At 44.2% G+C, this 16,398-nt stretch overlaps 1 protein-coding gene across 1 annotated transcript in view; it reads right to left on the minus strand.

The window, feature by feature from the left end:
- Positions 1-1,193: 1,193 nt before the first annotated feature.
- Positions 1,194-16,398, minus strand: part of ACE2 (angiotensin converting enzyme 2) — a 50,105-nt gene continuing 34,900 nt past the window's right edge. Inside the window, exons 14-18 of the mRNA XM_054973191.1 lie at positions 15,246-15,304; positions 6,420-6,520; positions 4,571-4,684; positions 3,917-4,111; positions 1,194-3,479 (exon numbers count right to left, since the gene is read on the minus strand). Of these exons, the coding sequence (XP_054829166.1) occupies positions 3,338-3,479; positions 3,917-4,111; positions 4,571-4,684; positions 6,420-6,520; positions 15,246-15,304 (611 nt within the window). The 3' untranslated portion in view covers positions 1,194-3,337. The remainder of the gene's footprint in view (positions 3,480-3,916; positions 4,112-4,570; positions 4,685-6,419; positions 6,521-15,245; positions 15,305-16,398) is intronic.

The following is a 16,398-nucleotide window of genomic DNA, read 5'->3' on the forward strand; positions in this document are numbered from 1 at the left end:
ATATAGACGGTACAATAAAGAATAAATAAAGCTTTTAAAATTTTGATCATGTGTATAGCTTCTAATACATTACTTTGCTTTATAAACACAGAGATATTTTAGTAGAAATACAAACCAATAAATAGTGGTATCATCACATCAGCAAATGATCTTAAAATTTCCAAATGGATGTGTTATTTGTGCAATCTGATTATGGTACTAGAATAGAACTAGGGTTTAGGCAATGTTCTTTTTGCACAACATATAGGTTTGGTTCACATGGAACTATGATTTGGATAGTTATGCCCAAGACTAAGGTTTGTGCACTCTTCCCTCCCTTTCCCTCTTGGATTTCCTCCCTTGGGTCCTCTTTCTTGGCAAATCACAATGTGCCATAGAATGTGGACCAGGCAAACCACGGTGTGCACAAATCAAAGTCTGACTGGAAACCTAATACAGATAACTTTTAAAAATATGTTGCACAGGCCTGTGGGTAGGTAACCGCTGTCCTAGTGAGCTATAACCCTTCCATACCAGACAGATTGTTTCCAAATATTTGGGCCAAAAAAGGAAGCTGGAGCTGTCATTCTGCTCTTCTAAATGTATTTGAAGCACGTGAGTGGCCCCGTCTGAGATAGAAACCTGAGGGAGCTGGATTATTGGTTTGACACAGTGGAAATGATGTTTTCATCCTATGTCATTTGTGTTCCTTGGTGTAATGACTGGATTACAAAATACTCTTATTTTATCTGATTTGTAGAATAGGTGGCCAGTTAATACTAGCACATGTTTAGACAACCATGAGCACAGCAAATGGTTGTGTTGTGTTCACAATTGCCCTTATATTTGGAGTAATCAGAAGTTCCAAACCAGTCCAGGTAGGGAATGATATGGGGAAAGGAACCATTATTTCCAAATCCTCCCCTCAAACTCCTAGACTGCTGTCAGTGCAGAAAGCCAAATAGCTACTAGTATGTTTGCCTCTAAATAGATGTCTTTGGTACAGAGGCTCCATGCATAGATCCCTCTTTCTGGGATGGACTGTAGCAGAGGGAATCTGTTTTAGAAAAAAATCTATGCTGGATATTAGACTAAGTGTTTCAAACACCATTTTCTCAAAGGAGAGATTGCTTTACAAATCCATCAGAGTATGCTTGTCAACCTTATACGTATTTCTTAAGTTCATATCCAGTAAAGGCAGAATAACAATCAAGCAGTGATTTAGCTCTGTAATCTGAACAGTTATATTGTTTTAACATGGTAAAACAGTGTGTAATATACAAAAGACAAAAGAGAAAGTTACAATCAAATGGCTTTATGAAGCAACGTTCCTCACAAATAACGGATTAATTAGATGGGATGCAGGAGATCTAAACAGATGGGATGCAGGAGAATTTCCCCCTCCCCTTTAAAAAAAAGTTCAAAACAATTATTGGAGTAGGGGGAGGAACTGGGTCAAGTGTGACATGCAAGTTTTTAAAGAGCTGGCTCTGGGGAACCCAGACCCAACTTGGGTTCTCCTCAGTGACAAAGCAGTTGTGAGGAATGGCTGTTTAAAACTAAAGGAGAGCACAAATGGCCTTGGAAACACCCCTGCAGGGGAAGGAAGGGCTCCTCCCTCAAGCCATTTTCCAAAATAGTGAGTGGGGCGGGGTCTCTGTTTTTGTTGCTCCATGCGATTTTATTCGCTGCACGTGAAACAGTAAAAACAGAGAAATACCCTTCCCCCATACTGTTTTGACATGGAGAAATGGCTTGGCGGAAAGGTAGGAACTTTTCCTTCCCCTGTGGTAGTGTTCTAAGAGCATTTGGGTTCCCCTTTATTTTTAAACAGCCATTCCCCACAGCTGCTATGTGGCTGCAGGGTCTGGGGAACCCAGACCCAACTCTTTAAAAATTTTCACGTCTAGCTTGACCCTTAGAAGGGTATAACTCTGCTTAGGATTCCTCTGTAAAAGTAGTCTGTATATGGCAGTAACTTAGTTAAGATCATCTGCTTGAACACGGCAGCTGTCAGAGACTTGTTGCTAAATATGTTGCATCTCCTACGTACCGTTAAAATTTTTTATCCAAAGCCTGTTAGCCCTTGAAAGATCTTGAGACATGAGACTTTCCAACAGAAAAGAAAATTGGACTTTTAAAAAACATGCATAGTTGGAAATACATTTTGGCCACCACTTTTTTAAATGTATGTCAGTAGTTGTGAACATTAGATAAAAGAAGAAAAAAGTATTACCATTTGAAAAAGAACCGTCAAATTGACTTTAACACCAAAGTGTCATTTGCAGAAGTAAGAATTGTCCTTTAAAAAGTGGCACTTATTTTAAATGGAATTCAGTCAAGGCTGTTCATCCTAAGGGTGCCCAACATGGTGCCCATGGTCACTATGGCATCCATCAACACCTTTCCTGGTGCCCACTGCGTGTTTTTAGAAAGTGGGTAGGGCCACTTTTGCCTAGTAGGGCTTCTGATTGGCCACTGGAGATCTGATTGGCTGAGCAGATTTTTTTTAAAAATATCATTGCTTTCAGCAGCAACTGCCAGCACAGAACAAGGATCTTCACTGTGTGACTGAAGGTTAGCTGTATGAATGCAAGAAAATACTTTTAAATAATATACTCATTTTAAAAGACATTCTGTTAAGCACAGCTTCTGACTACAATGTTGAAGCATTACTATCAGTTACCCATTCCCTCCCTGACATATAGTGGCTGGCTCTACCTCCTGTGGTACCCTTTTCATGGTTGCACCCAGGGCTTTTTTTCTGGGAAAAGAGCTGGTGGAACTCTCAAGAGGGAAATGAGGGAGAAATGCACGGGTCCCCCTTACAAAACGACTATTTCCTCCAGGGGAACTGATCTCTGTCTGATCAGGGGCAGGGCCACCGGACATGAGAGGTGCTGAACACAGAGTTCTGTGGATGCATATTCTATCGAATCAGGATTGTTGAAAGAAAATGACTTCTGGATACTAGAGCTGAATTTCTGCATCGAGCACTCAGAGTTATATCTGTGGTTCCTGACCTTGGACTGGGTAGGGGACCAAATGAGCAAGGCTAAATAAATAGCTGGTCTTATCATTTTTTTAGTGTCTATCACCTATTCCAAGGTTGGACAGAACTGATGGATAGCTCTTTGGTTCAGGCTACCTTGATCAACACAAGGTAAAAGTAACTGGTACTGCTAAATTGTTTTACAGCTAAGCACACATAACGTGTCTAGTGGTGTCCTGGCATTCCTCTCTACTAAACACAGGGCCTTAATGGGTAAAGCCATCTCCATGAATTGGGGCCCCTTTTACATAATATTATTGGCACTAACGTGCAATCATAAATAAGAGACATGAATTATCATTTTTTTTAGAATGTTGATATGCACTCGTCATCTTGTAAATAGGCTGGATTCTTTTCTCCACTGTCGCCATGATTGTTTTCTTCCCTGTTGTCATGAGAGCTGACTGATGTTGTTTGGGATAATTCATTTCCAATTGCCCTTCTTCTCCTAAAAGGAATATATTAATTAGTGTGTGTAACTGGCAGAAAGTCATGGACATGTGTATGCATATAGTAACCCAAAAACTCTGCTTTTTATAATAATTATCATTCTGGTAATATGAGTGGTGTATGTATTGACACCAAATTAATTTGTTATAATCATTAACATTATTATTAATGGGTTGTGTCCAATTACTTTGTTCTACTGACTGTGGAGGTTGCCACTGGCAGAAGAGGTTCCTTTCTCTGGCAGAAAGGTTTTTCCACTGAAAGAAAGCTTCACCGTCAGCAGAATGGTGATCGATACATATGAGCTGAAAAGTATTGTATTGCTGTATTGTAGAAATGGATGAAAGCCACGTTATCTTATATTTTCCATCTACATTGTGTAAAATGAATCTGATCAGTTTAAGAAGAATGCACTGTTAATAAAATGTCACTTACCGTCTCCGGCTTCTCTGTCCCTTGATGATCAAGACAACGATCCCAACCACAACAATGCCCATGACAATTCCAAACAATATCAGCCACACTGTGACTGGAGGTGTGTAAGGTGGTGCCAGTGTTGGAGCAATGCCAATAAACTCCAAAGTTTGGTCATCCAGTTGGAAAATTTCATTGATGCGCCTACGAGACATGCTGCCAGAAAGGGAAATCCGTATAAATATGTCCTGCATTTCTACTATAATATTTAACGGAATTCTATATTGCTAAGATTGTATAATGTGCTAATATGCTGCTGAGGCAAATTACATGCCAGATGATAATGAATGACATTCATTTAACTCAACTCACATCTCCACTCCCTCTCCTCTCCTCATATGGGTTGCGGGGAAGGGTGAAAGGAATCCTGTCCCGGGAAACTAGAAATTTTATGTTGTGGAGCTTGTTTCATGCCGCTGAACTTGGATCGTGTGAAATCTGCGATTTTATTGTTTCTATTTATTGTATTTTATCATTATGTTGTAATCTTCCCTGAGCCCGCTCGTGGGGAGGGCAGAATATAAATTCAATAATAATTATAATAATAATAACAATATAATTTACATGCTTACAAGATAATTCATATTACTCTACAACCTTGTGATCCAAAATTACCTGATTGCTGCTTCTACTTCAGATTTGGGAATGATATCTGAGCCATTAGGCATGGTGACAATAAAGCTGAAGGAGACTCTTTGTGTCTCATTATATACATGAATATTTATACTTCTGATGAAAAAAAAGAAAAATAATCTTTACTAGATAAATATGCTCATAACAACAAGATGAATGATTATTTCCAAATAAGCCATCGGATACCTCTGTATATTATATATTGTATGCTGTGACTAACTGCTATTTTTTTATACACAGCAGAACTTCTACAAAACTATTCAGTTAGCTGTCAGCCTAAATTTACATATTTAATCTCCATTGAAAAATCCAATTTTATATTTGTATTACATTTGGCAAAATGTTTATACATCATTCTACAGCCATGCTTTGGGTTTATTTATTCATCTAGGAATGAGTAGTCCTTGTCCAGGCAACAAAGCCTCCATACTTGCAGGTACAGCAACATAACACCAACTATTTTGACTTTTCTGGGATACAATCAGATCATCAGTTCTATGAATGGGGTTGAAATTAAGCTTCTGTTTCAAATGCTTTATACTTTGCACTAGATAGTACAAGAAATTCAAGCGTTTAAATTTTCTTGTAAAATAGTTTGAGTTGATTCATGTGGGAGTTCACCTATCACTGCTTTAGATTGGAATAGGGATGTTAAAAATATAAGTATTCCTGTTTTCCATCTGTGAAATAGTAGAAGGTATGCCTGTCTCTAATACACACCTAGATGAGCTACATTATCATTGCTGGGGTGGGAGTAAAAGTAGTTTATTTTAAATAATAGAAGTTATAATCTTGCACCAGGGTCCTAACTCTCTCCCCTCTTCTGTCACTTGCCTAAGGACAATGAGCATCCAAAAGAGCTGAGTTGCCTGGGAGGTCATGTGGAGTTTGGAGGAAACAAATTCCCTTCAAGAGATTCCTCCCTATTCTCCCCCAATCCTCTTTCTGAGACTCTGGGGGTGTCATAGTAGGGAATCTGCCACCACATAATTAAATAACTCTCCCAAAAAATCCCCTGATGTTTGGAGTCACCAAGAAGGGAGATGTGCTTAGCTTTACCAGGACAATGAATAAATATTAAGTGCAGGGATTTAGTTAACATGCATTGTACTGAAATATACTAACACTGATGAGGCTAAGAAACAAAAGGTACCATTTCTAGTAAATAAAACAGAAGTATCTTATGATCTCATCACCTACCCACCCCATCTCTTGGTAGAATGGGCTTGGTACAAATTGAGGAAGGACCGGGGCGGGGGGGATGTTCTCGATTCCTTCCTGCATCTCCATGGCCATTTCCACATGGCTTACCTTTGCTCGTAACGACCTGGAACATTGCACAAAAAACGCGGAAGATCGCGTTTTTTGCGCGATGTTCCACGTCGTTACGAGCAAAGGTAAGCCGTGTGGAAACAGCCAGAATCTCCTTGGGATACTCTGTTCACCTTTTACAAAACTGAGAGGCTGTTTTAACTCTTCCCACTTGCATAGAAGGCTGCAGGGTCAATCCTGTATCTGTGGAAGAGTTGCTAGAAAGCCCACCAAAGTTCTGTTACCCAATTCTATAACATTTTGCCCCACTGCTCTTTATGGCTGACATCTGGAGATATTAAAACCTCCTTGAAAGTGGAGTCCAATTGTCTCTGCTCTCCCAGAATCAAAATATAGGTCTCTTTTTCTGAATGCACCAAATGGGATTTATAACTATAAGGCATGATGCTTCATCCAAAACAGATGTATTCATATTATTTTGGGGAAATGATTGCACCTTTTTTGTAATAAACTCACACAGCAATAATCCACAACAAATATAACTGAAGAAGCCACTTACCGAAATTCTACTATTTCTTTCTTGACCTGCAAAAAGTACGTCCTCATGGCATAGGCAACTGTTGCCGTAAATAAATACATTTCATTTTCATCCCATTTGTACTGTGAATTTAAAAATAAGACCCACTTAGGTTTAGTCGCTTAGAAGTACGTTCACATGAAGCTGCCTTAAACGAAATCACAGTCAGTACTGTCTACTCAGATAGGCAGCAGCTCTCTAGGATCTTTCACAGGATTTATTACCAGATTATTTAAATGGAGATGATGAGGATTGAACCCAGGATTTTCTGTATGCCAAACAGATACTCTACCACTGAGCTACATCCCCTCCCCCACTTTAAGACAACAGAATGATATAAGGAAAGGATCAGCACTGCCCCCCCAAGGGTTGTATTGTATCCAACCGACTGTGATCACAGCTGTATTCACAGAGACTTTCTCACATCCTGCCTTCCTATTACAGCCCACTGTGCCCCCACAATATTCAGGGGACTCCCAGGAACAGCAATGAGCATGATGGGGGGGGGGGTAGTAAGAGCAAAAAATGTCTATTGGGGTACAGTCCAATATATATTATGATTTTATTAAATAGTGGGTTCAGACTTGAAGTAAACCAACAGCTCTTTATTCAGTATAACCACACACAACAACAACAACTGACAGAAACCCTCAATATATATACATACCAGTTTTCCCTCCCAAAGAGTTATAGCCAATGAGAACACGTACTTTAGAATACCCTCGTTTGCATAACTCACATACATTGTAACTTATTTACAGCTCAGTGATTGGTCTTTATCTGGCTCTCCTGATTTGCTGCCACCCGTACTTAGTGGCCACTGATAGCAAAGCCTTGAGTTCTCTATCAGCTACAGTTCGACCAATACATTACACTCCTCCCCCCTAAGTCAGAACTGACCTCCTAACAAATATAATCTTTCAGGTGGCTGGGAGTAGTCCGAGTCCGCTGGGACCTTCGTAAGGTCACTTGAGGCGAGGGACAAAGTGCGTCCGACAATTGAGCCGGTGTTTGGGCAGTTGGTAGCCCATTACTTAGTTCCGCTTGGTTCTCGGGGGTAGTACTTGCCTCTGCAGCCGGTGAGCTGACCGTTGGTGCCTGCTGTGGTATAGCTTCACTGTCCGTTTCTGGAGGGATGGTATCCTGTTCACTGGGCGTTGGTAAGCTCTCGGCTCCCGTTGTCCTGGTCGGCCATCTGCGTCGTAGCTGGTCCACGTGTCTTCGTAGTTTCCTGCCATCCGCAGCGACAACGGCGTATGACACTGGTCCCGTTGTGGTGTCCACGGTCGCAGGCACCCATGGCAGACGTCCGCTGTAGTCGCGGGCATATACGAGATCCCCCGGCTGGAAGGTCCTTACCTCTCCTTCCGGCATGGGCCTTTCCTCATCCGCTAGGTCGGGGTGCAGCCTGTCGAGAGTCACGGTGAGCTTCCTGTTCATTAGTAGTTCAGCGGGGCTACGCCCTGTCGTAGAATGCGGCGTGACGTGTTGCTGTAACAGGAACGCAGCCAATCGCGATTGCCAGTCTCCTTGGCTGATTCGCCGAAGGCTGTCCTTTGTTGTCCGCACCATCCGTTCTGCCTGCCCATTGGTGGAAGGGTGGAACGGAGCAGACGTGACTTGCCTGATGCCGTTGTTGGCCAGGAACTGCCGGAACTCCGCTGACGTGAATTGTGTTCCGTTATCTGACACTACCGTGTCAGCCAAACCGTGTGTTGCAAACAGCTGACGTAGGGCCCTAATGACCACAGCAGTAGTCATTGTGGAGACGGGAACAACTTCTAGCCATTTTGAATAAGAGTCCACAACTATTAGGAAGGTTTGTCCCTGAAATGGCCCTGCAAAATCAATGTGGAGTCTCGACCAGGGTGCTCTCGCTGACTCCCAAGGATGTACTGGGGCTTGCGCTGGAGCTGGGCGTGTTTCTTGGCACGGCTGACAGGTACGGACCCATTCCTCGATAGCCCTATCCATGCCTGGCCACCAAACATAGCTGCGCGCCATTGCCTTCATGCGGACTATGCCTGGGTGTCCGCTGTGTAGTGCCTCCAGCACTTGTTGTCTCAGTTTGCTGGGAATTACAACTCTATTTCCCCATAGCAGACAGCCCTTGTGCACTGAGAGTTCGTGCTGCCTAATGAGGAACGGCCGAAACTCTTCGGCCAGCTGGCCTGATGGCCACCCCCTCCACACCCAGTTGAGAACGCGGCTGAGGGTGCGATCTTTAGCAGTGTGTGACGCCACGTCGGAGGCTCTAAGTGGTGGACTTGGCAAGTCTTCCAGCAGCATGATGTGATGAGCTGGAGATGGGTCGGTCCCCTGGTCAGCAAGTGGCAGGCGGCTCAGGGCGTCGGCATGTCCCATTGCTTTGCCGGGGCGGTGCTGTAAGTCGAAGGAGTAGGCAGACATGAACACCGTCCACCGCAGCATTCTGGGCGAAAGGATTTGAGGCGTTTGCTTGTCTGGAGAGAGTAGTCCCAGGAGTGGTTTGTGGTCGGTTGCGATGAGGAACTTCCGGCCGTAGAGGTAATCATGGAATTTTTTCACCCCAGCTACGATTGCCAGAGCTTCCTTGTCTATTTGGGCATAGTTTCGTTCCGCGGCCGACAAGGTTCTTGAAAAGTAGGCGATGGGTGCTTCATGCCCGGTATGCATTCTGTGGCTTAAGACGGCTCCGATACCATATGGGGAGGCGTCGCAGGCGAGTACGAGTGGTTTTTTCTCATCAAAGTGTGTCAGCACGCTCTCTGACGACAGTAGTTTTTTTACTGCTTCAAACGCCGCGGCTTCTCTTCTGCCCCACCCCCAGGGGGCGGAGGAATCTAGAAGGCGGTGCAGGGGTTCTGCAATTGAGGCCTTATGTGGCAAGAATGCGTGGTAGAAGTTTAATAGGCCCAGGAAGGATTGTAGTTCCTTCTTTGATCCTGGAGGAGGTGCACTTTTAATGGCCCGTACCTTTGCTGATGTGGGATGAATACCGGCTGCGTCAATGAGGAATCCCAAGAATTCCACACTCTCAGCAGCGAATTGGCATTTCTCTCTCTTTACCTTTAAGCCGGCGTCTTGTAGTTTGCGAAGGACACAGCGAAGCCTCTCTGCAAGTGCGCTTTCTGACTCCCCCGCGATTAGGACGTCATCAAAGTACGGAATGACGCCTGGAATTCCGCGTAGAAGTCCTTCCATGATGCCTTGGAAAATTCCTGGGGCGACGTTGACGCCGAATTGTAGTCTCTTAACCTTGAACGCCCCTCGGTGTGTCACGATCGTTTGGGCTTCTGCCGTCGCCTCGTCCACAGGTAGTTGTTGGTAAGCCTGTGCCAGATCAAGCTTGGCAAAAATCTTTCCCCCTTGAAGCGATGCCAGGAGATGGCTCACGACTGGTACTGGGTAGGCATGTTGCTGTAGTGCTTTGTTGATTGTGCATTTATAATCTGCGCAAATTCGGACCGCTCCATTGGGTTTCAGTGGGGTTACTATGGGAGTTTCCCATTTAGCGTGAGAAACTGGCTCCAGGATCCCCTGTTCGATCAGATGATCCAGTTCCTCATCTATCTTTGGCTTGAGCGCAAATGGAACCCTGCGAGGCTTCAGGCAGATGGGGGCCACGGCTGGGTCTAAGTCAAACGAGACAGGCGGTCCTGTGTAATTACCAAGGGCCCCGTCGAAGACTGCTGAGAACTCTCTGCATACTGATGCTACTTCATCACGATGCAGCCGCTGCACGCCTGCGATTTGGATGCCGAGAGGGCGGAACCAGTCGAGGCCAAGTAAGCTAGGTTGGCGGCCTTGAACTACCACTAATCGTAGTGAGCCAATAAAGTCCTTGTACTTTACTTGGAATGTGCCGATGCCCATGATCGGCACGCGGCGGCCTTGGAAGTCTTTCAGCACCATGTTTGCTGATTCAAGATGAGGTGTGGATGACCTTCTGCGTATCAGCTTGAGGGTGTGTGACGAGATGATGGATAACGCGGACCCTGAGTCGACTTCCATTTCACATGGCATGTTTTGGATTTTCACGGTTACTTTTATTTTGTTGCTGCTTGGAGGTCGTAATGCTTGCACTGATGACTCACTAGTCTGGGCTACATTAGCGTGGCGTATAGTGACTGTATGGCAGTCGCTCTTGCGGTTGGGTGCCTTGTTGTAGCCCAGTGCTGACTTGTGGCTGGACTTGGGCGATCCGACTTGGTTCTTTGCAGAGCGACAGGCTCGAGCGATGTGTCCCATCTTCCCGCAGTTCCGGCATTGTGCTTCCCGGAACCGGCAGGACTTCCTCCAGTGAGGTCCTCCACAGCTTGCGCAAGGGGTGCCCTGAAATGTTGTGCCCCCCCCCCCCGGTTGCTTGCCGTGGAACTTAGTTCTCAGGACCTCTTCTTCGTCATCCTCTGATGATGACAGGTCCTCTACACACCCCTGATGTACCTGTTCGGCCCTGCGGGATGATGGGGAAGTGTGCGACTGCCGGACCTCTTTTGCAGACTGTTCTGCTGCTTCAGCAGCGAGTGCCTCCTCATGCGCTGTTTTGAAAGTCAGCTCTTTCTTCGCAAAGAGTCGTCTTTGTAGTTTTTCATTTCGCAGCCCACACACCAACCTGTCCCGAAGTGCCATCTCTAGGTCAGGGAAATTGCATTGCCGGGCTGCCTGCCGGAGGGCTGTGACGAATGCCGCTATGGATTCCCCTTGGGCTTGGTTGCAGTTGTAGAACGCGTGTCTGCTGGCTATTTCTGATGGCTGTGGTGAGAAGTGTTCTTTGAGTCTGTTCTTTATTGTGTCGAATGGTGTAGTTTGAAGCTGGGCTGGCGCCACTAGTGCCCGTGCTATATCAAACGTGGAACACCCACACACGCTGAAGAACGTTGCTCTCGCGAGATCTGTGTCTTCAATCTTGTTCGCCTCAAGGTAGAAGTCGAAGCGGGTAATGTAGGATTCCCAGTCCTCGGCTGTTGAGTCAAACGGTTCGAAGTGGCCCTTAGCGGCCATGTCTGCCTTCTGGACGACGCGAGCGTATGTCGGATGGTGGAGGTGACAATTCCTCACGCTTAAGATTTCAGCTTAGGTCTTGGGGCTGCCTACCCAAGCACCTTGTTAGTGATATCGCTCTGGTATTGGGGCTGCATACCCAATCAGAGATCCCATCCTCGTCGCCAGTATTAAATAGTGGGTTCAGACTTGAAGTAAACCAACAGCTCTTTATTCAGTATAACCACACACAACAACAACAACTGACAGAAACCCTCAATATATATACATACCAGTTTTCCCTCCCAAAGAGTTATAGCCAATGAGAACACGTACTTTAGAATACCCTCGTTTGCATAACTCACATACATTGTAACTTATTTACAGCTCAGTGATTGGTCTTTATCTGGCTCTCCTGATTTGCTGCCACCCGTACTTAGTGGCCACTGATAGCAAAGCCTTGAGTTCTCTATCAGCTACAGTTCGACCAATACATTACAGATTTCATCCAAAAATGGAATGCATGATTGGTTTCAGATGCTATATATGGAAATATATAAATGGTAAAGCAAAGGACTGGCACTAAGACAATTGGGTACCCCCCCCCATCTAAATTTGTCTTCATCATGCTTGGAATAGGTTAGTACTGGGCTAGCTTCACACATAGCATACGGCTAGACTACCGCAGGGACTGAGCCATCAATGTAATTCCATACTTTTGGGCATATACACTGTCATGCCATATTGCCAGATCAAGCAGGTCTCTGGGAAGGTGGCATATAAAAGTTTTGAATAAGTAAAAAAAATGGTGCTGGAAACTCAGGTTAGTTATAGATGGTGGCTTTTTAATATATACACATATATTTTAAGTACAGTTACTGATTAGAGTGTTGGATCTGGAAGACGCAGGTTAAATCTCCACTCTGTAATAAAGTTTATGGAGTAACCTTGAGCCAGTCACTGTATCTTAGACCTACAAAAAGTTGTTATAAATTAGAGAAGGGAAAAATAATGTACACCACCCTAGCACTCTGCAGGAAAGCCAAGATAATAATGTACCAAATAAACAAGAGTGAGAAAGAACACAAGTCTATTTGGTGGTATTTACCATCCCACTCTGTTTTAAGATATACTTCTTTAGAATTAGTCTATTATAATAATGAAGTTTTATGCTAAACCATTCTCAATGTTATTAAGGTATTAACATTGTCATCATTTTAAATTTGCCTTCCTTCCTTCCTTCCTTCCTTCCTTCCTTCCTTCCTTCCTTCCTTCCTTCCTTCCTTCCTTCCTTCGTCTGTGTGTAAAATCCAGTCTGGGTCTTTCACTTCTCCTTGAGTTTAGCATGGTACAGACTTGACAGGATCAGAATTCATTTTCTCCCTGTATCTGCTTAACAGTTTGTTTTAAGTTCGTATATATCCAGTCTATCTAGCAACTTCCTACAGATATTGCACCTGTACATTAAACTCCAACAGAGAACTATGTAGGAAGGAATTTACAGAGGGCACAATCCAGCTAAATTGAACTAAGACTAGAGATGAGTATGAACAGAAATACGAACAAAAAAAAGCCACAAACAGCCCAATCTGCTGTTCTCAAACAAGCTGTTCATGAGGTCCCATTCTAAACGGACAGGTGGTCGTTGCAAGCCTCGTTAGTTGTTGTTCGTTGCTGTTCATCAAGTCAGACAGTCTGGCACCTGCAATCAATTCCCTTGGCAACTGTAAGCAGGGATCGTCTGAACTCTGTCTGAACTCCTGCTGTTGCCCTGGAAACCCCAATCTAAGCCCAATTTAGCTTGATAGGCAGGTCTTCCTTTCAAGCATGGAGCTCCAAATTCGTTACAAGGAAGCAAAGACGAGGGGGGAGGGGGGCTCCCAGCTCTGGCTTAGTTTGCAGACAGTGGAGAGGGAGAGACAGTTGCTGTTGGCATTTTGATAGAGAGAGTGCATTTGAGCTTGAATTTTGTGTGTGGTGGGATAGGGATCTACCCCTTTAAGTTCCAGGGCTGCTGCCAGGCTCTGGGCCAAGCTATTATTTATTATTGGTACTTTTCCTGCTGCCTGCTCAGGTAATGTTTCTGAGAGTAGTGCAGTAGGGATCTACCCCTTCAGGTTCCAGGGCTGCTGCCAGGCTCTGGGCCAAGCTATTATTTATTATTGGTACTTTTCCTGCTGCCTGCTCAGGTAATGTTTCTGAGAGTAGTGCAGTAGGGATCTATCCCTTCAGGTTCCAGGGCTGCTGCCAGGCTCTGGGGCCAAGCTATTATTTATTATTGGTACCTTTCCTGGTGCCTGCTCAGGTAAGGTTTCTGGTAGTGGTGCAGTAGGTATCTTGACCAAACTTGGATGATGGCTGGAGGAGAGCCTGCTGGCCCCCACGAATAGCCAACCATGAACATGTTCGTGAACAGGGCCATGTTCGTGGTTGTTCGTAAGTCCCTGTTTGTGGATTGCAACGAACAACTAACATCATGTTCGTTTTTTTTCTGTTTGTGCCCATCTCTAATTAAGACATTCTTATTACAATCAGACCATGTTATTCACTCGCTTTGAAATGAATGGGATTTTAAATGAGCTTTACTTTGGCTGGTCATGTTTTTATTTATTTAAGTTTATAAGCCCTTCTGTCCATAAGTTGCTTACTCAAGCAAGTTGCAGTCTTTTTGAAGGAGGATGGGATTGTTTCTTAGAATCTACAGTCCAATACAGATACATTAGATTAAGTCTGCATTCGATTGTGGCCAGAAACAGACTGCAACCTTTAAAAGCATAGCCTACTAAAAGCATATCCTACTAAAATAAACTCTTACTTATCTCCCTGTCACTTAAAGTTTACCCAAACAAAAAGGAAGGTCTTCCCGGAGATGATTTGCCCTTGACTTCATTAATCTTGGATGAAAGAGAATCCAAGAGCTGGAGAGCAGCCAGTGAGAATACCTTTAATATATCCTGTGGCTAAGAACTTAGACCAGAAGGTATACTTAACAGTGTTCTCGCCTGTAACATAGTAGTTAAGTGGCTGGGATGCAAATCAACACTCTGCTCGTTCAGCTTCCACAACTGCCATGAACTCTGCAGGTGACCTTGTGTAAGCTACTCCTTTCAGCCCCAGTGCCCTAGCTATATTGTGGGGATAATAATAACTCTGACTTTGTTTATTGCTCTGAGTGTGGCACTAATCTGTCCAGAAGAGTGGTATATACGCACACTGTTGTTGTTATCAACAGAAGACACAGAACCAAAGAAACAGAATAAAGGAGTCATGGGCAATTGCTATGAAATATAATTACGTGCATGAATGAAAAGTTAGCTTAGTTAATAGGAGACTCTTGTTTTAACTGTTAGTAGTATGTCAAATAAGACTTGCTGTATCAGTACTTTTAATGAGATTCTTCCATTCTACTTTTGCTCTTTCTCATCTTGTGGCTGGTGTCTCTATGGCATGCATGCTTTTGCTTGGATTTTAACTGACACGGTTTATTTTAATTGATGGCTATTAGACACTTTGGGATCTTACAAAATCAGAAGTGGAGCATAAATATTTAAATAAATACATTTATTATGTACACATCCTGGATACTCACAAAGAGGAAGCTTTGTTTTTCCTATTGTGGAGAAATGCATGTGACATACTTGTGCTCAAAAATCACACATTTCTCCACAGGAACATGTGAGACGTTTTTCTTTATAAGAACAAGGATGTGCAGTCCTATTAATACATCTGCAATAACATGCACAGATGCTACAGCCATCTACATACTTGTCCTTTCAACCAGTTACATGTTTTCATGTTCTTCTAGAACATAATATCAAATAGTAAACTATAGAGTTCTATACTCACCGCTTTGTCTCCCAGTGCTGCTTTCAGGCTGATCCTCACTTTGATTGAATTGTTGACATCTGGATTTTTTTTAAAAAGAGAAAAGGGTATTGCCACATAATTGCAAACTTATTTCCATAAAATACTATATAAAAAGGGCTTGCCTGACTTACCAGCAGGCCATTTCACAGGTAGTAGAGAGGCTAGGTGAAGGGCCATCTTTTTCAGAGGCACAGTGGCCACCATCATGCAGTTCGGGGAGGACCCCAGGCTGCCGTGCTGTGCCGAGTGCATTGGGCATTTTGGAGGGAGGAGGAGCCTTATTGCTGCTGCACAGCTTGTCCTGGGTCTTGTCACCCTTCTATATGATGTTGGCAACAAGATGGTCACCTGCCCTCCCTCCCTCCCTGTGGTCACCAGCATCTGCTGGGGTCACAACTTTGGGGCAGTTTGGGGGCATTGGTCTGGATCTACTAGGGTGATTTCATACTGGCTGGGTGGCTGACCTCTTTTGGGGTCCCATTAAGGGATCTGGGAGGGGGAGCCGAAGGGTACTTGGCTTGGGAGCTAATGGCAGGCTTTCATCTGTGTGGCAGAGAATCATCAGGGATGTGCTTGGGACAGGCATTATACCTCCTGCCATTCCATGTTCAGTGCCCAGCCAGCCAGGTTGGGGAACATCCCAATGAACAGCAAGCTGGTCAATCAGTGTCAGGGATCCAGGCCCTATGGTATGCCAAAGTTCCAGTGGCTATAATCAGTAAAGCTGTGACCCATTTTCTCCCAGGCTCACATGTGAAAGTGAGTTATTAGTGGTTAGTGGCTGGGCTCCAAGCCAGCACTCTGCTGTTTCGACTCCCACTACTGCCATGAGCTCAACAGGTGGCCTTGGATAAGCCACTCCTCTCAGCTCCAGCTCCCCAGCTGTATTGTGGGGATAATAACACTGCCTTTGTTGACTTTGTTTACTGCTATGAGTGTGGCACTAATCTGTCCAAAAGAACAGTATAAAAGCACATGGTTGTTACCATCATCATCATCATTATTATTTGCCCACAACACTAGCCTCAAACATGCCAGTAAAGAGCAATAGCCTATTTAAACCTAAATGGTATTCAATGTATCAATGTAGTGATGAGGTTATATGTTTGCCACCACTAGCTTATGCTGCATC

This window comes from Eublepharis macularius, chromosome 3 (assembly GCF_028583425.1).
Source record: "Eublepharis macularius isolate TG4126 chromosome 3, MPM_Emac_v1.0, whole genome shotgun sequence".
NCBI lineage: Eukaryota > Metazoa > Chordata > Lepidosauria > Squamata > Eublepharidae > Eublepharis > Eublepharis macularius.